The sequence below is a fragment of the Tetrao urogallus genome, assembly GCF_951394365.1.
Source record: "Tetrao urogallus genome assembly, chromosome: 8".
NCBI classification, from domain to species: domain Eukaryota; kingdom Metazoa; phylum Chordata; class Aves; order Galliformes; family Phasianidae; genus Tetrao; species Tetrao urogallus.
Window position 1 is genome coordinate 23071945 of NC_136821.1, and position 22085 is coordinate 23094029.

General features: G+C 40.9%; 1 protein-coding gene across 1 annotated transcript in view; it reads left to right on the forward strand.

Annotated features, from left to right (window-relative positions):
• Positions 1–22085, forward strand: part of PPP1R1C (protein phosphatase 1 regulatory inhibitor subunit 1C) — a gene marked incomplete at both ends in the record, with an annotated part of 40891 nt that overhangs the window by 15775 nt on the left and 3031 nt on the right. Inside the window, 2 exon segments of the mRNA XM_079538802.1 lie at positions 5192–5229; positions 7015–7075. Coding sequence (XP_079394928.1) covers positions 5192–5229; positions 7015–7075 — 99 coding nt within the window.

A 22085-nucleotide genomic window follows, 5' to 3' on the forward strand; every position in this document is an offset into this window, starting at 1 on the left:
ACGTTAATTATACCAATTTATCTGGAAAGAAAGTACAGCATGTTGAAACAGCTGATTTGTCTGGCCCGTGGTATTCTAGTGAACTTTGGAAGTCCGGTTACGGTCTGGGGCTCTAGATAAACTTGGGCAATGCTGAACCAGCTTAGTGTAGGAGTCAGTGTGAGCAAATACACTTGAGCTGAATGAAATAGCTAACTGAGCCCTGGCAAACTCCTGCCAGGGCTCTCTGTGAGCTCAAAACCAACCACAGCTGCCTTCTTACTCTATTTCACATGCATATTTTTGACCAGCTTGTCCCCTCTAGTTCCATCAGTTCAATCATTCTCTGTCCCCTCCGCCAGGACAACATTTCTGTACTGTGTCAGTACGTGGCACGTGGAAGCCATCCACCACAGTGTTCTCAGGGGCAGGTAGCAGTACCCCTAGGTGCTGTCAGGGTAGCTCAGGATATTCCACAGGATGCGTGCCTGTGCTGCGGGCACCTTACAGAACAACCTTGCAAAAGCTTGTGTTTGCAGCAAACTCCTCTTTTCCCTGTTCTTATTAATATTTCCTCTACAAATCTCTCTATTTGTGTTCCCTAAAGGTAATTTAAATGGTGATTACTGTGTGAAATGCAGCAGAACTATAACGAACACGCTCTCCTGTCAGCACTTGACTGAGGAGGGGGAAGACCCTCTAGCTATGTTTATTGCAGTAGCTGCTATACTGGATTTTAATGAGATGTTTTTGCAATGAGAAGATTTTCAGAAACACATACTCATGCCAGGAGGGCTTACCAGGATATTTTTTTGTAATTAAATGTAATTATGTTCATACTCATAGTCAATTTTTCATTGACAGATATAGACAAATAGAAACCAACAAGTAAAAGTCAATTAGCTACGCAAGCATTTTTTTATTGCCTTACTGGACTTTTTTTCTATCTCCTACCTCAGTGGTTAAAAAGCTATGAAATTCTAGCTTATCCAGCAATGTGCGGTTAGTGTTCTGCCAGAAGCAGAGCATGAAATGTTTTTTGATTTTATTTTGTCTTCTGTAGGAAAGGAAAAGTAGTTTTGATAGTAGGGAAAAAAAAAAAAAAAAAAAAAAAAAAGACCACAAAATAACATTACGACAAACGGTTTCTAAGCCTGATTTCAATGAAGTTGTTTTACAAATACCAGTGGCAAATACAAGCTGTGTTTTTTATTTGAAGCTCCTCAGCTCTGTTTTTCTAGTGAAAATTCCAAACTCTCTACATGGAACTTTCTCCAACAATTATACTACCCTTTTGCTGAGTTTCTCTTGTGTAAAAGCCAGTTTCTGACCTGCTTTTTTCCTCCAGGGCCTGACTGAAACCCTATAGAAGAGGCTTTTATTTGCTCTTGCCATTGGGAAAGAGAGAGGTGTACTTAGCTGGATGAGTGTTTGCTGGATGACTCCACTGCAGATTCCATGGGTGATGTCAGTGGCGAAGTCTTTCAATATACGTCACCTCTTGCCCTGCATAGCTGCTGCAAGTGCATTAACATTGTCCAGTGGGAAACAAGAGGCAGATTTTGATCTGTGAAACAACCATTACGTTTCCCCCAGCATGACCTCGCCATTTAAATCATAATGGAGACTTAGGGGAAAAGTGATAAGCCGCTTCTAGTGGGCATTATTCTGCAGGTAGCCAGCATTCATAGGCTCAAATCCTGTCTGACCTCAGAGAACAGCATCTTATTTCTGGCTTTGTATAAAGATACCCTAGGAGTAGTTCAGCTTATTCTTTCAGCTTGGTTGGATGACTGTGCTAATTAATGTTAAAATGAGCTAAGCTAACACGAGTGTGTGGGAGACAAATCCCCACTTCGCAGCAATTTGGGTACGTACAAATGAGTTCTCAGCTCTTCTCACATGATTTAAAATACCACTTGAATAACAAAAACATTTTAAAAAAATCAAATCAGAAATGATTTGAGTATTAGATTCCTGTTAGCTAATTAGGCCAAGAGTCAAACTGGAAAAATGCCATGTGTTCAGATTTGTAGTATAATAGGGCAGCACTGTTATGATCTGTGAGAAGAAAATGGAGAAGCATTAAACGGTCGTCTTCCTTCTCTGGCCCCAAAAATGAGAACTTGGAGAGAGAAGTTATCTACCAAGAATTTAACATAAGGCAGAATTACCTCTCTAATTGAACATATATTCTCTGTAATTGCCTGGTTATAAACATGACAAGAAAGTTTTTCATTCTTTATAAATAGGAGTTTTTTATGAGTAGAATCCTGACCATACAACGGTCAGGTCACTGAGAACTGAAGGAAAGTGAGAATTCAGGAGTTCCATTCCCTTTTGTGAATCAATTCTGCTTCAGATCATTTCCTCACTCTTCTCAAGGGGACTTCAGGATCTAAGAATTTAGTAAAGAAATTCAGTTTTTCTAATTGCCACTGGATTTGGCAGGGGTCTAAAGCTGGGAATTATCTGTCTTGTTGGATTTCAGTTTGGTGGATACATTGCAGCAGCTGACCCATTGTGTTCCTTCTTACCTTGTGCCATCCATTCCCATCATAAATTTTGTTGTCTCAGAGATATCTCGTTATGCCAGAACTGATCTTTTGTGGTGAGAACATCAATTTGGACATGAAACGACTCTCTTATGGACACTATTATTAAGAACACGCTTTCACAACATTATTTGAACCGCTTTCAAGGCAAAAAGGATTACAATGGAAAAACACTGTGTATATCCAAGCAAGACTAATCACTCAAATATAAATGCAGTCCTCCAGTTAAGTCAGTATGGCTCAAGGTATTTCCTTGGGCAGAGATCTTTTAATCAAGCTCCAGTGCACACTGCACTACTGCTCTGTTCTCACTAAATATCTCCTCTAACTTCTGCTACAGCCCACTACCTGTCTTTCATCACTACCACAGCTACACAAAAAAGCAGCACTGCTTGCTTGCTTTCTTTTCCTTTTTCCCTGTCTTTTCATCTTTCCACTTTCCTCTACAGAGAGAATTTTTATTTTCTTTTCCCTGTGTTGATCTATGGCAAGCAGTGATCTCAGCTTCACCTCTCTTTGAAGATCTATATACTTTGTTGAGTTTTTCTATCAAAATGCCTTTCAAAAATAAGCATGCAATGTTCTTTCTGTGCTCACATCTACCAAAATGTACTGTTGACCAAAAGATATCTCCAGCTGTCTCTGCCTTTCTTTTGATCTCAAAATACATACGAAACACCTCACAACTGCTGCTTCAGGTTTGTCTCCTTTGGTCATTCCAGCTTTTTTCTGGATTTGAAAAACTGTTGGAGTATTTTTGTAAGTCATTCTTGAATTTCTGCATTGTTTGTTGCTATTTATTGGCTTTCATTGCCCTGTGGGTATCAATGATTTCTGTAACTTGACAGGACAGGTTTTGATCAAAAAGCCGACATTATTTAAGGGCTGCTGGATGAAAGGAAAGGATGGAAATTTGCTGGTTCTCATAAATTCAGTGTTGCTTCACTAAGAGGAATAGTTAAAGTGCAAGCCCAAAGGGTTAGAGAAATGCAAATCCATGGGGAAAAGACCTGAAACCCAACAAAGCTGCTGTCTGCAGCGAGACTGACTCCTTATGCAAGTCTCAAGCTGGGTTTTCCACAAATTCTTTGAATCCGAACAAGCCTAGTGTTTCAAGAAGGAACGGGACATAATTTACTCTTAATTGTTCTCTGTTTGAAGTTTTCAATTTATTTCATTTTCAGCCTCTAAACTAAGTCCAGGAACTTGAGGTAAAAATTCTGGTGTTGAGTATTTGAAGTCTGTGTCTCTCTGTCATGCTTCTAATAAGAAACATTGCAAGGACTTAAATAATCAGCCATTTAGCCAGGATATCTTCATGATCCAAAGTGCTTTAAAAGGCTACAAGATTCTGCTATACTTATTTACAGGTAGGGAATTCAAGGAAGAGATTAGTCAGCTTCAAGGTCATGCAAATGTCAATGGCAGGAACTGGCCTCCTGATTGTCTTGTCTAATTCCGTAGCTGTGGGACCACACTGAAGTAATCAGTGCTGTTTTGAACCACGTTTTTCAACCTTGAGTATAAATCAAATGAAGGTCTCTTGTATAAAGCCTATGTGAAATCCATACTTCAAGAAAGATCAGTAAGTCAATTAATGTTTGCAAGATACATGTGCTTGAGGGTAAGGAACGCAGTAGGAAATGCAATTAGTCTGCCTGGACTGGTTCTTCCCCTGACAAAAAATCACATTACAGGCAGCTGATACCTAGATACAAAGTTGGATGAAGCGATGGTACACAGAAATGATTCATCCTCCAAATCTGTCACACATCAGTAGAAATTGGACAATTATATCTGCAAGTAGTGGTGCAGTTAGATTGTTGTCTATGTTTTTAATGGCTCTTTATTTTAGAGCTTGTAACTACAGTGCATCAAAGATCCTGAATGATCTTTGTGGAATGTTTGGAAAGTTTTCATTGGAAGAGACTCTGATCATTAACCGCATCAATACAACGCTAGAAAAATAATTTTGTCTCGTGGACAAGCTGATTTTAGAGCAATGGTTAGGAAAATTTGCAGCTTCTCCGCTTCATGTTATTTGACTTAATTGTTCAGATAAGTTTCCAGAATGTTTATTTTCATTAGGAATCTCTATTATTGACTGTTTCTGTCACACCTATTCTCCAAAACAAATTAAGGCAAAAAAGTAAGTGATATCAGGAAATATTTCACAGCCTTTTCTAAGACTACAGTAGTGGTGTCCTTAAACTTTTCAGATGAAAGACGAGACTTCATTGCACTTCAGTTTGCTGATTTTGAATGTTACTGTTACTCTTGAGTGTCATTACTAGCGTATTAACAGCCGAGTGAAGGGGAAGGTCTTGTTGGTGCTTACTGGAGCCCAGCAGAGCCCTGAGTGAGGCTGCTGCATGCCATTCTGCAGCCATAGCGCAGTGCTTGGGCACCACAAATCGCTTGGGCGTGGAGCCCTGCTGCCAGCCCAGCCAGACAAAAAATGGGAGTGAAGGGCTCCAGACACAATACAGTATTGTAGGGCCTCAGGTTTTCTGAGTGACGCAAAGGAGAAGCTGCAGATCAACAGAGTGATTTCTTATTTACAGGAATGTTCTAGGGTGCTGGGCAGAGCTGCAAGACTTTGCACCAGGAAACGCTTTTGTACTAACTTTTCTATTTTGTATCTTTTCATTTTCTAGAAAAAGATGAGAAAAGAACAAACATCTCACAGGCAGAAGTAAGTGAAGTATTTTTTTCTTAAAATTCATTTACTGTTAGGATAGAACTACTGTTCAAACCCCTCCAAAATGTCCTGGTCCATCGCTGTAGTTGCCTACACTTACACGCTCACATGCCTCCAGCAGCACAGCCAACCCAAACCCACCTACTGTGTCCACCAGCTCTGCTTCCTCACCCTCCTGCCTCAAGCAGAGGGCTGCAGGCAGCTGTGGGGCTGCAAAAATCCCTTCTTGCTGTCCTTTGCCTAGCCCACAGTAGGCACAGGACTGATGCTGTCTGCAGGAGAGCTGAGAACTGGCTCCTCCCCTCTCATCTTCCCTCCCACAGCTCCTGCAGTTCCTTCTCACTTTAGCCTCCACCAATTGCCCAGAGAAGCCAGCAGAGCTCTAAAATAGCTGCAGGAGGTATTGATTGTTTCAGACTTGGATTCAAATGCAGACTTATCAGTGATTCACTGGGGTGAGGATCAGCAACCTATCACAGTGTGATTATAAATAGCTTTCTCTTTCCAAAAGACAATCTTTTATTTATAAATGTTATCACTCCATCCATTGTGATAAGGTAATAGGATTGGTGGCATTTGTGTGGCAGTGTTTTTCTTAAGAGCTGTCTCCAATAATCTTTGAAGAGATTAAAATTCACTGGGGATACACCAGAGGAAAAGTATGAGGCAGCATCATTATAAGCAAATAAAACTAAAATTGATGAGAGCAAGTAAAGCTTGCTCAGGCACAGCTTTTTTTACATTTTTCTTGGGAATGTGGTATGTCTTCCAAACCTAGCCATGTGTGAGATATTATGTGATTTTATTGTGCTCTGTATATGGAGATATTCCATGTTGGTACATACGCCAATTGAACTTTTGCAGAAATTGCACTGCCTTAGCACTGGAGTATGTTTCAGTTAGGTCTTGTTAGATATGCACTGATGTAATCATTCCACGTGTAATTTTAATGCTGTCATTTTGGAATAATTCATCTTTTGTGCATAGGTGTGACTTTGGGGTCAAAAATTATATTATCTCTAAAGATATCCCTTAAAACAGGACTAGCTGAGGGCTGAGTGGTTGGTGGAATTGTTTGAGGAGTATTATAATACATTGAAAAATTGCAGGGGGAGGGTTTTTTCGTTTGTTAGAATGTGTGTAGTAATAATTTCATTATTACCTTACATATGGAGTCATTCTTTATGCATATACTTTATACTGATTAGTTGGAATATTCGTTAAAGTAAATCTTGTGTTATTTTAATATATGTATGTATTTGCCTTCTTAGAGTCAGTTACATAGACTATTAAAAACACAGACTGCCCTAACTTTATGCTTAACAGCATCTTTTACAGTTAAGGGTAATTTTCAGTGGTGCCTGGGAGCTATTAAAGTTGTTCATTAAGCATATTTTGTCCATTTAAATTTTCCCTGTGTTCACAAAAGCACAGGAGCTGGCATCAGACTTCACACGATATCATTTCCACAGATGCTTCTCATTGCTCCTGAACTGGGAGCAACGCAGAGCACTGCAGTCTATCCCAAACCTGCCTATCATTGCTGCCTGTATGTATGGCTTTCAATCCAGCCCTACTGAGGCCATAAGGAACTACCACTTAGTCTGAAAAGCACCCAGGGTAATTCTGAGTGTGAAATAAGTTTTTGCATTGGGCAAGCAACCTCAGAGAGTTTTCAGGTAAAGAGAGGGAAGAGCTGCGCAGCACGACCCCGAGCTGCTAAGCACAAGAAAGTTCTCTGCCCGTGTTTTACCATCTGTCTCTATTTTCAATCCCCAGTGCCAGAGTTCATCGCCAAAGCAGCGGAAGCAGAGCGTGTACACCCCACCTGCTCTCAAAGGTACTGTCCAGGTACTGTCCCTGCCCTGGGAGCACCCTGGTCCCATGCAGCTCTGTGCCCCTGTGCACAGGGAACACCCAGCACAAGCCATAGTTCCGTGTTCCCCCAAGCAGAGCGTGGGGGCTGTGAGAAGTTGGTGCTTATGTGTCTCTGGTCTCTCACATGGGAATGGTTGTCTACCTGATACTGGGCTGCAATTGGCCCTCAGGGCAGTATAACAACAGTGGGAAATCTGTTTAAAGGCCTTGTTTCTTCAGTGACTTGCTCATGCTTCCAGTAGGCAAGATCTGTGGGGACTCACCAGCTGCTTACACCGTCACTTGTCTGTACTGGACAAAGCCAAGTGTCTCCTGGTAGATTATGAATATCTTCAATTTCCATTCTTTCTGCTCAGCACAACCTGACAAAATACAGGAAGTAAAATATTTGTAGAGTGGATCACAACCACAATTGTTAGGTAGTTTACCGTAACAGCCAGCTCTACTAATATCTAATATCTCATTCAGTAGCTTTAGTTCTCCAGCACTTAGCAACACTGAACACATCACCTAGATACTGCTACCTGTCAAAACTGGCTAAAGTTTGTTTACTGGATATTAGAAATAATCTTCTTATAGTAAGTTTTAATAATTTGTGGCAGAAAGTTTTGAGTGGGCAGCAATAGCTCTTATTGATGCCACTGCTGCATTATTCCCCCGCGTAAGTCTAAATTAAACAGTGTGTAAATGAAGAGATCTGAAACAGGTCCTCATAGTCCTAAGACTACATCCTACTCAGCATTACCCCTGCTGAGGTCTGGGGAAGTTCCTGGCAAAGTTTGCTACTACATAAACTTAATTCCCAAGGAAGAGACTTTCTAGAAGAAAAGAGCTCACAGATGATCAGAAATAGCTTGTGATCAGAAGAATGAAAAGTGTAAAATGCTTATCCTGTACACCTTAACTTCCTAACTGGTGCGATATTCCCAGAAGCACAGCTAGGCACCTGGAAGTTGATAACTGCATTGTAAACAGGCTGGATTGCCCTTAATTTAACATATTGGAAATGTCATAAATATAAACCTTTTTGTTTAAAAAAAAAATATCCTGAAACAGAAAATTCATTATTCCTTCCTCCTCATTGCTATGAAAACATTCATGTTATTTTGTTTAGACTGAGATTAGGGGGCACATGTAGCAATCCAAAATACACAATGCTATGAAAAGCATGACTGTGAAACAGAATTTTTAAAAGTTCTTTAATGATTTAAATAATTCTATTTTTATAGGTTATTTGGTTTTTCTCCCCAGTGCTTTCAGAATAGCAGGCTTCTTGATTTCTCAGTATTCCCTCAGCTTTGCATGTGTTTTCCCCCTGGGCTGTTTCTCCCTCTGTACTTATAGTGTATGTGTCAATCTACAGTAGAGCATGAGATTCTAGGTGATGAATATTTTTCGGTACAGTACCAGGACAATGGTTCTTGTTACATTAACTATGCAAATACATTAAAATATTTGAAATTTAAAAAGTAAATGAAGATGCAGCACTGGTGTACATGTCATAGTGATAGATGGAGAGCATTCTTAGCTAAATGTGAGCATACTTTCCCACTCTGCCGTAGAAACAATCTGAACTGAAAGACAATGCTATTATTTGTCTAATACTGCTTCCAAATGCTTTGGTTCCATCCTTAATATGGCTTGCACTGTCTTCGGTGGGTTTGCAGTTGCTGTAGCAAGCTGTAGCAAAGCCGTGTGTATGCAGAGCCAGTGCCTGGTTAGAGTGCAACAGGTAAGTTCTTATTCCTATGTACGTGTGTGTGCACTTCGGCTCCTGCTTTGATTTTTCAGGAAAAAAACCCACACAGCATCTCTGCAGACATAGAAAACAGCTGACTCATCTCACGGCATTGTTCTTTTTACTGGAATAATGTGCTTGAAAAATCAATGTGAGAGCTATTGATTTAGGTGGTAATCTGGAGAGAAGATCAGACAGCAAACCAGATAACAGCTCAGTGCAGAGTTCTTTCTAGCATTATATTACCACGTCTGATGGATGGCAAAGAGGTTTCTTTATTCTGCTTTCAAAAATATTTTTTTTGCTAATGCTGCTACCCTAGTTTTTATTAACTCCACAGCCTTACACAGTATGCAACGATGGAAAAAGTTTCAGCATCCGAAGATTGAACCCAATTCATAATATTTTCAGTATATTATGATTTACCTCATGTACATTGTCAGCACCTCTTACCTGAGGATAGTAATGATAACTAATGAAAGACTGAACATAAGGAAGGCTGAAACTTTTTTCTGTGTTTGAGGGCTGCTCTAATGTCATAGACTAAGCTCTCAACTCTACTAAGCTTATACCATCTCAGATCAGTGATAGGTTCATCCCATGTACTTAATCTAGTAACTTTTTTCTACTGTTTTCTGACTTCATCATCTCTGTTTTGCCTTTCTTCAACCCCCTTTCTTCCCTGTCTCTTGAGTTTTTATATGGGAGCTTCAAATGCTCCCTTACTTCCCTAATTTCCAATGTGCTAATGTGTTAAGCTTGAATCCTATCACTTTCTCCTTCCATTTTAAGCTCCTCTTCATGTACAGAAGCTGACTTTGTATCTCCTGACAAAGAACACCGTAAAAACAACCAGGGAAAATATGTCCATTTGAAGAGTTATCAGTTGTATCCAAAGCAATTTATTTTTTCAGTCAGTTCTCATTGCTTAAGGTTGGTTTATCCTAGTACTGATCTGCTTATTGTTCTTTATGATAAAATTAGTAAGAATCCTTTGGTAATTTTCCTCGGTATCAAAGCAGGTGCCCAGCTTTTTAAACATGTCCATTCATCCACAAATTGGTATACTTAAAGAAATCTCCATTATTCTGGTTGGAGAGTATGAGGAGCCCTTGGGAGCTGTGCCTTTTCCCCTTATGCTCTCCAGAGAAGTCTGAAATGAAATAACCCCCCCAGGCAGAGAGTTCCAGCTCAGACTGTGCTTATCCCTGGTAAAGGTACTTCCTTGGCACCTCATCACCGCCTGAAAATTAAAAGAGCAAATTTGAGGCTCAGAGTTACAGTGGCAGCTTTCAGTCTAAAGACATGCTTTGTACCAATGCAGTTTTCCTACTACCTAGATATCATGTTTTGTTTCAGCTCATTCTTGAAAGGAAACACATACTGGAGTGACAGGAAACAAGGTTTACAAAGACAAACAGAAGACAGTCTGAGCTGTTCCCAAATCTGCATTGCTCCCCAGAGGTCACAAGTCTCCACATTATCTACCAGCCCCTCTGCTATTAATACTAACATCTATTTAAATACCACCAAGGTCTTCCCTTGAGAAGCAAGCGCTCATTCCTGAGTGGTTTGAAGACTTCATTAGTAGTGATCCTACTGGTGTGGGTGTGCTAGAGGTCAGGGAAAGAGGAAACCTTCCCTCATCTGAGTTCACCCTGCAGGAGGCTGTTGGGGCCAGCATCAAGATCCTACTACTCCCAGTGGGCTTTGAAGAAAGTTCTTGCTGCTTTCTGTGTTCACTGGACCACCTTTGCAATTAGCTGCCATTAGATCATAATTAAAGTCCTTCCCTCCTGAAGTGGAATCTTTCACTATGTTTTCCCTCTACCCACTGAGAGAACGCATCCCCTCTTAATGTTTTTTCTTTGCATGAAGGCCAAGATTTTTTCTTTGACTAGTCCTAGCAACAACACTTGAAATGGGATGAAGTACAAGTTGTTATAATCCTAAGGAACATTTAAAAACATCTTTTAGTTTGATTCATTAAAACATCCAGGACTCTGGCTGTTCCCAGGGTGTTCAGACCCAGGGATTTGATACATGCATAATTCTAGTATTTAGAGCGATGTCTGATATTAAATGAGCTCTTTCTAGTTTCTGCCATGAATTTCAGATGCCATGCTTGTTTAGTACCTGCTTGTTCTCCAAAGGAAACAAAATGTAGAATAAATTATTAAAATCATGATGTCCCTCCTGAAATATGTAATTTATTAGAAGCAATTAGTACAGTATGTGGCCCTCATCCAAATTTGTAACCCCTTAGGCCAGCTTGACGATGTCTGATGCATCTCATTACTTTGTGAGTGAAGGTTAACAAGAACACAGAGTCTGGAGACATAAAGGACTGTTGTTACTGTGATAGGCACTGAGTTCAAAGCTCACGAGAATTATCACAGAGCAAAAATCTGAGGCTAAATTTATTTCAAGTGGCAGAGGAGTGACGTTTGTGAGTCTAAAGCAGTCATTACAGAAAACTGTATTGTTTTATGGCCTGTCTTCTTATATGGCAAACTCTGACTAGGTTCTGTCATTAACTAAATTCATTAGGGCGAAAACAAGAAATAGAATGCTAAAAAAAAAAAAGAAAAATACTATGTCTTTGTGTCATTTGTGCTTCATAAATTGTCTTAAATTTAATTTTTTAGAAAATTTATGTTAGCCACAATCTTTTACACATCTTGTACCTTTTTCTGAACATCAAGATAGGTTTGTCAAAATTCACAGCCTAAGCTGGTGCTGCTCGTATGCTTTTCTTATGTAGGTCACTTTGGCTCAGACTTTTATATCTTTGATTTTGCAGTGAGCTAAGGGGCTGAGATAAATTCCAAGTAGTTGGCTGGGACTGGTCCACAATGAAGGCTTCAAGCTGCACCAGAGGTGATTTAGGCTGGACGTTAGGAAATACTACTTTTCTGAAACAGTGATCAGGCACTGGAATGGGCTGCCCAGGGAGGTGGCGGAGTCACCGAACCTGGAGATGTTCAAGGAACGTTTGGATTTTGTACTGAGGGACATGGTCTAATGAGTACTATTGGTCATAGGTGGATGGTTGGACTGGATGATCTTGAAGGTCTTTTCCAACCTTGGTGGTTCTGTGAAGGCGCAGGCCAGAACCTGAAGTGATCATCAAAGATGGGGCCAGACCCTCTTCTCAGACCCCTGCATAGATGCAGTATGGTGCGCATTCTTCAATCCCTTCCCTCTAGGTAGAAGATCTATCTCAATAGTTGTTTCCTGGGTAATAGAAGAGGGCAACAATCTGCGTCATTATTTGCGTGCGTTGCTCCTGTTTGTCAATGTGTTGTGATGTGATATAGCACCATCAGTTTTTTTGTTGTTTCAGGAGTGGAAGCCCCACAACTGCCAGGGCTTCCTGAAGCACTGGGAAAAGAAAATTCATTCTGCAATCTTGTATAATTACATTTTTTTTCTTTTTCATAGCCAAGTCACAAAAGAGAAGTGTAGCTTTTGTTTCAAGAAAATTTTTTTTTTTAGTTACTCTTATCCGTATCTTAGTCACAAAAGCACCTTGAGGCGAGCACATCACTTAATATAGCATGGCCTTGGACAGACTTCCTGGCTTCATTTCAACTGATGTATCAGACCTAGTTGGGGGTATTTCTGAAATTCCTGTGTATGTACCACTGTAAGAAAGAGGCGGGATGCGCATCTTTGCTGTTCTTTCTCAGGATGCTACCTTCTACTGCTTGGTCTCTTCCTCACTCTCCCTATGCCTCTCTCCTGCTTCACACTTGCACACTAGTATGGTAATAGATACAATTTTTAAAAAATGAACTAATTAGTGAATCTCTGACTTAGTGACTGGGATGCATTAGATTGTCACCACCTCAGGTTCAACCGACTGCCACCAAAAGTTGGCAGACACTGCTGTAGTCTGTGTTTAATTCCTTACTGCTGGCAGCACTGAATACGTTTCATTTCACACAGCTGGCAACTTCTAATTCAAAATGGCTGTGGCCCTGTCTGCAATAAATACCACATTACCTTTAGCGAGACTGAGGTGTTCAGTGGAGATTAAGCTTGACATCTGCTGTACTTGAAAATGGGGCATTTGTGCTACAGCTTGTCATCTGCCACTGGTACCTGGCATGTGAAAAAGAAAAGGTTGTACTGAGCACTAATATCAGCCCCCAGATCACCATGTGTGGTTTAAGGCCTGATCCAATGCCGGCGAAAGTCAGGGGGAATATTTCCACTGACTTCATTCAGTTCAGCATGATGTTCCTGTACCTGACCGTTCATTCTAACTTTCATGGAATGAATGTTAAACTGGCCTCATTCTAAGGGCAGACCCTTTTGGCCTTGATTTCATGATGGAATGATAAGCTTACTAATGTCTTTGAAAAAGCATTTCTGGCGTGGAGATAGTTTGATAGGCTTGGAGATTGAGTACTGTCATACCAAAGATAGAACAGTGTAAACATCATGGTACCAATTGCTTCTAAGCAGTAACAGAAGACATTAAGAAGTAAATCTTTAAAGAGAGAAGTACATAAAATATTGCAGAAAGAGAATGTGAAAGACTTAGTACTTATTTTCAAATAAAAAGTAGAAAGCCCAGGAAGAGCAATGATTTGTTCTGGTTACTTTATATCATGAGGCATATTTGTAGTTTAATTCCAAAGATTTTGGCAGGGCTTTGATGAAAAAGCTTTTGAAGAAAAGACAATATTTCTATCTGAGAAGATGCTAGGTTCCTGTGAAGCCAGTCATCTGGTGAGGCATTGGATTTTCTTTACTGGCTGTAGCCATATGTTCTGGGTTGGAGGTTAACAGCCAAGCCCCAAGACAGACACTGACTCCAGTAGGCCCTGTTGTAATAAATAATTGCCCCTTTGTTCTTCTCAAGCACCAAAAACCCTGAGTTTGATCCTAAACAAGGAGACCAAGTGAACCAGCAGGGCTCCTGTGCAGTGTTTGACCCCTCCTTGGCATCTGGACAGGAGCTGCAGGACTCTGTATACAGGCTGGATGGTTTTGGCAGATGCTCACCATCCCCAGCGCTGTGTGGTTTGTCAGCCTGCTGGGCAGAGCAGATCTCTCCTTCTGGGGGAGGTGGCTCATGTGCTGGTGGCTGTGGGTGCAAAGGTGGGAACAGCTTGATCAGGAGGTGAGGAATCAATACAGATACCTCCCTAAGGAGGGCTTTTGCGAAGAGCCTCCATGGGATGCAGGCTCACCTCTTGCCTAATTAAACAAAAATCCTCCCCTGCATTTTCATCTGATTTCTTATCTCTAAGTAGTACCTTCATGTCTCTTAATGTCTCCTGGGAGCCTTGAAATATGCTCTTCCAGGGCAGTAACTTAGCCTTTGCTCTTTTAGTTTCTACCACCGGGTTTTATTCTGACCCGAGCAGAAGTCCAAGCAGTACACAATTTCGTGATATCTCTGTATCTGAGCAACACGGTCCTTAGTTCTGTGGGTAGGCCAAAATAAGGCTGAGATTTTCTTCTTTTCTCAATTGCCATCTGTCTTGGGTTCCTTGTAATGGGGATGTTGCCTGAGTTTTATGACTCGATTTTTGTTCTTTTTTGGAGTGAATGCTTAATAGTCTGAATTTAATGAAAAGTGAAAAATTCTCTAAAGATGGCCATGTGGTTCTCCTCCCCTCCATAATTTCTCCTTTTCCTCACCCCTTGGGATGCAACATTGCCTGGTTTGGCAGGAACAGAGAGTTCCCAAAACCCTCCACCAGAGCTTTGGCATGGAGACAAGAACATGAGCAGCCTGAAGATTTCAACCACATCCTTTTCAGCCCATGGCTAGGCCTGAAAACTCAAATGAATTATGTGTGTGAATGTGACCAGAGGAAAAAGAAAAAAAAAACAGGAAATACTGCAGCAAACATATGGATCTGAAAAGGGATTCATTTTCCTGTGAGCTGCATGGGCCAAAAGGAAGTTGTTTAAAGAGTTCTAAGTGGTTTTCGCTGGTAATTATTCCTGAAACAAGATTTTTCAGGGTTTTTTTCAGCCCTCACCCAACCCGTGAACCAATGTTATCCCACACATCTTTTATACCTGGAGGAGACTGTCAGCAGGCTCTGAGCAATCTGCAGAGTAGTTGCTTTCAAGGATACCTTTAAAAGGACTTGTGGGATTTAATGACCACTCAGAAGAGGAAAACAAACAAGAAAAACACCTAAGAAGTTTGCTGTGATCTTCTCAGCCCAGAAACACCCGGTGCTCATAGGGCGGATTTCCTTGCAGAGCCAAAGGTAGGCAGCACATTGCTCCTTTCCTTTCGGGAATGAGGAGAATCGGTATAAATTCTCTTCCCCCGCTTCCTGATCCCCCAGAAAGCAGAATTGCTGAGCAGGCAGTCACGGGGATTTTTGGCATTAAAGCTCCCTCTGGTGACATGTAGGTGTATTTTCTTACGGCTAGAATTGTGAAGGAGATTTTTTTCTAAATAGTTGTGTTGAAATTTGGGGGAAATTGGCAAGTAAGGCTATAAATGAACTAGAGGAATTATGTCGAAGTCCACCTATGGCTTACATTTCTCATCTAAAATCTGTTAGGTTATCACTGCATTTCACCTGTGTGTTTTCCCCAAATCCTGCAGTGCTCAGAGCTCCATTTTCCCTTCAATCTCGCTCTTGGTAAGATCAAAAGTAAGAACAGTGTTGAAACTCACTTTTACAGAATCTATGAGTCTGAAATGAACTTGTCTAATCATGTAGAGGTGTGTCTACCATTTTTGCACGTTGGCTATATTTTCCACAATGAAACTAAGAAAACTGATATTCTTTCTCCTATATTATTATTTTCACTTTCCAGAAGAATTGAGAGCAATGCTTGTTTCCAGTCTCTGACTATTAATTTAAGTGCCAGATCGTGTATTTCCAGGATGTAATTACATTCTCGTTGTACTGGATGCTGGCTCTGGGGTATTTTGATGCCTTAGGCAAACCAGGAGATGTAGGTTTCTCACAAGCTCAAGTCATTCACGCAATGAAGAGCCACTAAAGATTTTGCCCCTGATGTTTTGCTGCCTATGGCAACTGCAAAGTGAGACCAGCTGCATCTGTGGCAATGCAAATCATTTCTGGTAGCTGCATTCCATGTTCAATATCTGATTTCTTAGTATTTGTTTTAAATTAGTTTTAGGAATAAGAATTTGGTGGACTTTCAGTTGTCAGAAAGCTGTGCTATCCCTGCTTCTACAGGGCAGCCTGGTGTGTCTAAAAAGTATTCACGTAGTCTCAGACTGGATTGGGATGTCAAACTGTTAGAAATGATAAGTTCACACTCTTTAGTGTGTTTTTAGCTGCAGCTTTTAAGAGAGCCAACTATTTATGAGTTAGGAGCATGGATTCTTTAAAAAAACCTATCTGAACACTTAGTGCAATGGTAAGATATCTATTACCATCCACATCCTACTTCTGTTTAGTTACTTTTCAGACTACAGTTGCAGTTTTATGTTAAGTATATCTATGCCTTAAGTAACAATGTTAGACACAGTTCCCTTCCTGACACTTCTCTGCTTTAAAAAATGAGGAGCTAGTATGTGATGTGAGGACAGGAGTCAAAGGACTCAAACTGAAGTGGATGAAATTCAATTTAACATACTTTTTTGGTTGTTTTTGCTGTAAGAGCAGTCAAACAGTGAAACAGGTTGCCTAGAAAGCTTGCCGTTTCCTTCCCTGAAGATATTCTAAACCTGACCTGACAAGGTCATGGACAACATGGTTGGGTTTGGGGGTCCCTTGAGGAACCACTCCAGCCTCACCAGTTCTGTGATTCAATAGCTGTCTTATTTGCTGTTTCTGAAATGCAGTTATTTCACAGTATGGCAATGGCAAGCATATTAAAAACTTGATCTTGCAGCTGCTCACACCAGAATTTCACCTTTGTTCTGATGGATGACATCTTTTGTAGTGTTATGTTTCCTACTTCTACAACAGCACTCTCTAAACATCAGTTTCCTTGGTCAATACAGTGAAAAAATGTCTCAGAATAAAAAATTAGCGCAGGCTGCGAGCTCCAAAGCTGTAGCATGGGAAAGACCTCTTTAGTAACCAGGGTGTTAAAAGAGAAGAGGGACTGGACTGGCTCTGATCTCTCAGGAGAGCTCTGGTGCTCTTCGATGTTTGTTGTATCTCGCTGTGTTGAATTTGCTTCGGTTAGCATGAAATGTCTGCTGCCTGGGGCTACAGGAAAGACTCGAGCCTTGCCATCTGAAGCAGATCCCAGCTGTTTGAGGACATCTGAGCAGCTCGCAGACAATGATGTGGTGAAAATGGAGCGGGCTCATTCTTCCCAACAGATTCCATTTTGGTTGTAAGCACTGCAGCTACTATAGCTGTAACACACACACAAAAAAATGGGAATTGCCTGCTATTCATATGTCACCCATGAAGGAACTACAATGGGGATAATTTAGTGTAAGCACAGACTTATCAATCACTTGTTCAATCATTGCAACGTTCTTGTCATTTTGAAGGAGTTTGTGACATACTTAAACTAACAAGAGAGCTCATTCCAAAGTTTACAATATTACTGATGTCAGTTTATATGGATGCCAAAACTCTATCTCCTTTGTCATCATAAGAAGATTCACAATGAAGAGTGTAATTACAACTCAGTAGGGGATTCATCCATAGCATATTCATTCATAGCAAATTAATGGAGAAGCTTATAGACTTCTGACAGAAACCAAGCAAACCGGATTAATTAAAAGTGAAAGCCACACAGAATATGGAATTATGGCAGTGAAAGACGGAGTTACATATTTTGCTGACCAGCAGAGTTGTTGGTCCTGTTGTTGGTTAACAAGTACAACTCACTGGGAAGCTTTCTATCTGCACTCTAAAAATCTCAGGCTTCAAAGCACTCAGCATGAGATTCAGGTCTGCCGCTAACAAACCTTGTGCTGCTTCTGATCCAGACCAAGCAAAGAAATGACGTCCACAAAAAGAATGTCAAAAATAGAAAATACGGATCCAGAAGACAAACAACACAGAGCAGCTGGGGGGTTGGGGTCCTATGCCAAGACTTGGGATGGAGCAGAGGAAGCTGTGAAGCACCAGGAACTGCTCAGCCCTTACGTGCGGAACTCCATTCATCCCACTGTGGACTCAGCCTCCTGCTCTGGAGCTCAGCAGCTCCCTGTCTCTGCCAGGGATTCTCTCCTCTCAGGATGTGGCAGTCATTTTTTCTCCTCTGTTTAGGTTTCTTGACCTCAGAAAAATCCCTGTATTGGCCAAAAAATATGAAAAAATAGAGCCATAGTGTAATTCTTCAGGAAAAGAGGAGCAGCTGGATAATTCTGTCAGTTGACACTGAAGTCAGATAAGAATGTCTAAAGGAAACTGAAATACAGCTGCTCAGAAAAGTCTCATAGAGGTGTGGAGATCAAAATGCTTCATAAAGCATTTTCAGTAAGGTCCTCAATACACAAATCTCTGAGTGTTTAAGTTAATTTCGCTTGTGTTTTCATCTCAGATAAAAAGTTAATTACTTTTCCTATAGCATGCCTACGTTTTCATGTTAAAAAGAACTAGGCAATGCTGAGTGTTTTTACACCACTAATATAAAATGTTTTGGCAGTATCTTTTTATTTTTCTTTTCATAAAGGAAATTTTTTACTTTCAGGGTTTTATTCCTAATCTCAGGCAAGCAACAATTACAAAGCTCTGAACAAATGCAAATATTCAGCTGTTGAAGTCTGCTGCTGTCATTTTTATAAATGCTTTGTCCTGACTCCATTCTACTTAAGCTGTCAGTCATGTAGTTACCCTGGGTGTGCTACAGGATGCCAAGTGGAGAATCAAACTCTGGGAGTTTCTATGTTGGCTATGTGAGGGCTCGGAAGCAATGTTGTTCCTCTCAAAAGTATGCAAAGGTCAGTGGGCATCTGTGCACTCTCCATCCAGAGTGTCACAGGACATCCCATAGGGTGGTTCTTTGTAGTGCTACAGCTGTGAGCAGGAGCAAGAGAGTGACCTAGGAAATGGAGAGAAAGTGAGGATGTTGTCAGTGAGGTTACCTTTTACAAAGTGTTTCTTCACCATCAACGCGGAGGAGCATCACATATCTTCGCACTTAAAAATCCTCCAAAGATAATTCTGAATTGAGTAAAAATGTTTGTTGAGCAGCAAGACCAATACTTACAAGAGCGTGATGATGCTGGCCCTTGTGTCTGAGAATAAACATTTCCAGTGATCCATTCTAGCAAAAAGGGCTAGAATTGAAGTGTTGGTGATTTTGCCTCTAATCTGTGACTGGACCTAAATTTAATCACCTGTCCTTGTAAGAGAAGCCAGCCACAGCTGGTGCATCAAATCTGGATGTAGTCTCAGGTTTCATATCTCCCTAAGCCTACAGTAGTACTCAGTTCTGCAAATGTACATATGCCCCCTCATTCCTTGCATACAACTTCTTCAATCTTCCTTGCTGCAGTTAACAGAAAGCTACATGCAGTTAAATTTTGCAGAGAAGCTTACTGAGCAAATATTACCTGCCCAGTGGGGTGGGCATTGGAGCCATGTTATAGTACCAGGGCAGTACAAACAGAGTTGATCAGCCTATTTATGGTTCAAGTTTTGACTATAGACATCCTCAGGATTAAAAGAACCTTCCTTGCCTTACAGAGAGACAACCAAGCATTGAGTTATTAGCTTTTATTTATGTAAGTCAGCTTTGATGGCCTGCAGCACCTTGGCTGTGGATGCTTCAGAACATGCGGGCTGCTTCAGCTGTCTCACCATGAGCATGCAGAGTTTGAGCAGACAGCTCTAAGCCTCTGTCTGAGCCGTGAAAAACTGGGATGAAAAGATGTAGCTGAAGAATTTCAGCTGTCCCTGCTGCAAACCCTGGCAGCCCAGTGAGCCTGTCATTAAGCACGTGGGAACCATCTTGCCATGTTTTTCACCTTGAGCCGTCATTGAGGTATTTGACCCAGAGCCATCTTCCACATAATCAGCTGAGAAATGTTTTCTGGCTTTTCAGAGTGAACTAAGGGTGGGCTGTGGTTGTTGCAGTCTGAAACAGCCACGCAGCTGACTGCAGCAGCTTCCGCTTTCTGTTGGAACCCTTAGGACTGACTGATCCCTGCTAGCGAGGCAACCAGCAAAAGGAGTTGATTATATCCTGGTCTGGAGCAACAAAAGCCTTAGTTTACTCTGTTGGCTACTGTAAGTAAAGGGTGCTGTCCCTTGATCACAGCTCAACTGACCCCTGTGTCCAGTGCTTGTTCTGGCCAGCTTGTTCTGCAGTATTGACCAAGCATTGCTGAGCTGAAGCAGATCCCTCATGCTAGTGTGAAGGAGTCAGAGCTGCTTTAGGCAGCTTCTGGGAGAGGAAATTGAAGTAGAAAGTGCAGTGTGAGAGAATAAAATGGAAAACAGCTGGAATTTTGCAACATGAATTTGCTGCTCTCATACAGTCTTCATTGTGCCAGTGTAACACTGGGTCTTTTGACTGAAGAGAAAGCAGCACAAGTCCCCAAATTTGTCATTTAAGAGGCTCACCGTGGGAATTAAATATTCTATATCTGGAGCGAAGAGATGAGTTAGTAACAGCCATCGTGCATTTAGAAAATGAGGCAATCCTCATTGCTTGGTATCAGAAAGGTCATTCACAAATATTTATGAGGCCGTGGTGACCTTCTGGATATGCTGATGATCTGATCTACTCCAGGTGTGACCTACATAAACCAGTTAGATTTGCCAGTACTTCAGACAATTTGTTTTCATTTGATTATCTGTGTTTTTGAAAAAGATCCACGTTATTGAGAGAAAAAATAAAGTAAATATAAATGGGGATTGAATAGTATCTTGGTCTCATAAACGCATTAAACACATGATAAATTTTTCTTCTCCTCAGTCTGAGCTAAGATATAAAATAACATAACACACATTGTTTTTCTGATTTACAGCTTGCTAAAATGTCAGCTTAGTTTAAACTGCCACATTGGTCCTTCAAATTCTTGTCCTGAACTCTAAAGACCCACCATGTGTGCTAGCCTTCGAAGACTCCATCACACTAAGACAGCCACAGCCTGGCTTTGCTTTTCTTTGGATGATCTAAACAGGAGTTTGAGAATATCTGTCTGTGTGTCACTTCTTCTCATTTCTCTAACTTTAAAATCAGACTAAACTTGCATTTATAGAACTGTACATACATTCATTGTAAATAAGCTATTATTTCTTTATAACTGGAGATAAGATCAATCACAAAAGCTGAACTTTCCTTTCCTAAAAAAAAAGAAGAGAATGTCCCAGTGTTATCTGGAAGAGCAAGACCAAGCCCTGCCAATAGGCTTGGCTGTGGTCACTTGTGGGAGTTGTCAAGGGCTGGGTCTGTATGTTTTGTTGCTGTAATTTCAGATTACTGTTGGATTTTCTTTGTACCATTGGTGGCTTTGAGACTACCTGTAAGAGAGTCTGCAGGGGGACATGCAATTGGGCGAGGGTGCCAGAGCTGCCAAAGAGTCTGGGTTGTTGCTCTTGTGGAGACAGGCATTGAGCACTTAATTTCCCTATATTCCTCAGTTTTATCTTGTCTTTGTTTTCACTAGTTGTATACATCATCTTTTTGCAAATGGAGCTCACTCACAGAGTTCCTGCTTTCCCAAGGTGGACTTCTGGTACAGCTGCTTGTTTTCCTGCAGCAGTGCAGACCATGCCTGTGCTGGGAGGAGGCTGCTCCCTGAGACCTGCCAGCTCTCCTGGCTCTACATGGCTGCCTCCAACTGCAGCCTGCTTACCAGTACTGTGAGTAAGACCCAGATGTGTGGTGGAGGCTTTTTCTTTATGAAATGCATTTTTTGTTGTTGTTGTTATTGTGCTGTAAGTTTTTTAATTATTATTTCAAAAAATTTGTCTCAATTGAAAACAAAAGTATGACAAAAGAGCTTTAGTGAAGTCAAAGTATTTTGGACTGATTGTTAAATTCAGAGCAATATGATCCACAAAATGACATTTCTCCCAATCCAGGGGATTGAATACATGATTTTTGTCTTGATATTCCCATTTTTGCTGAAGGAGCTAGAGCGTATTTCATTCAGGATTGGCACAAAGCAGATGTTTTCATTTGGCTATCATCCTCTTTGTCCAGGTTTATTTGCTTGATAATTTCAAAATGATCTAAGTACTGAAAGTCTGAAGGTTAGCCTGCTTTGTCTGTGGCTCAGTTTCAGCTTCCACTCTTTTTCAAGAATTTGGATATTGGTTTTCAATAGGAAGAGGATAAGTTCTAAATCATA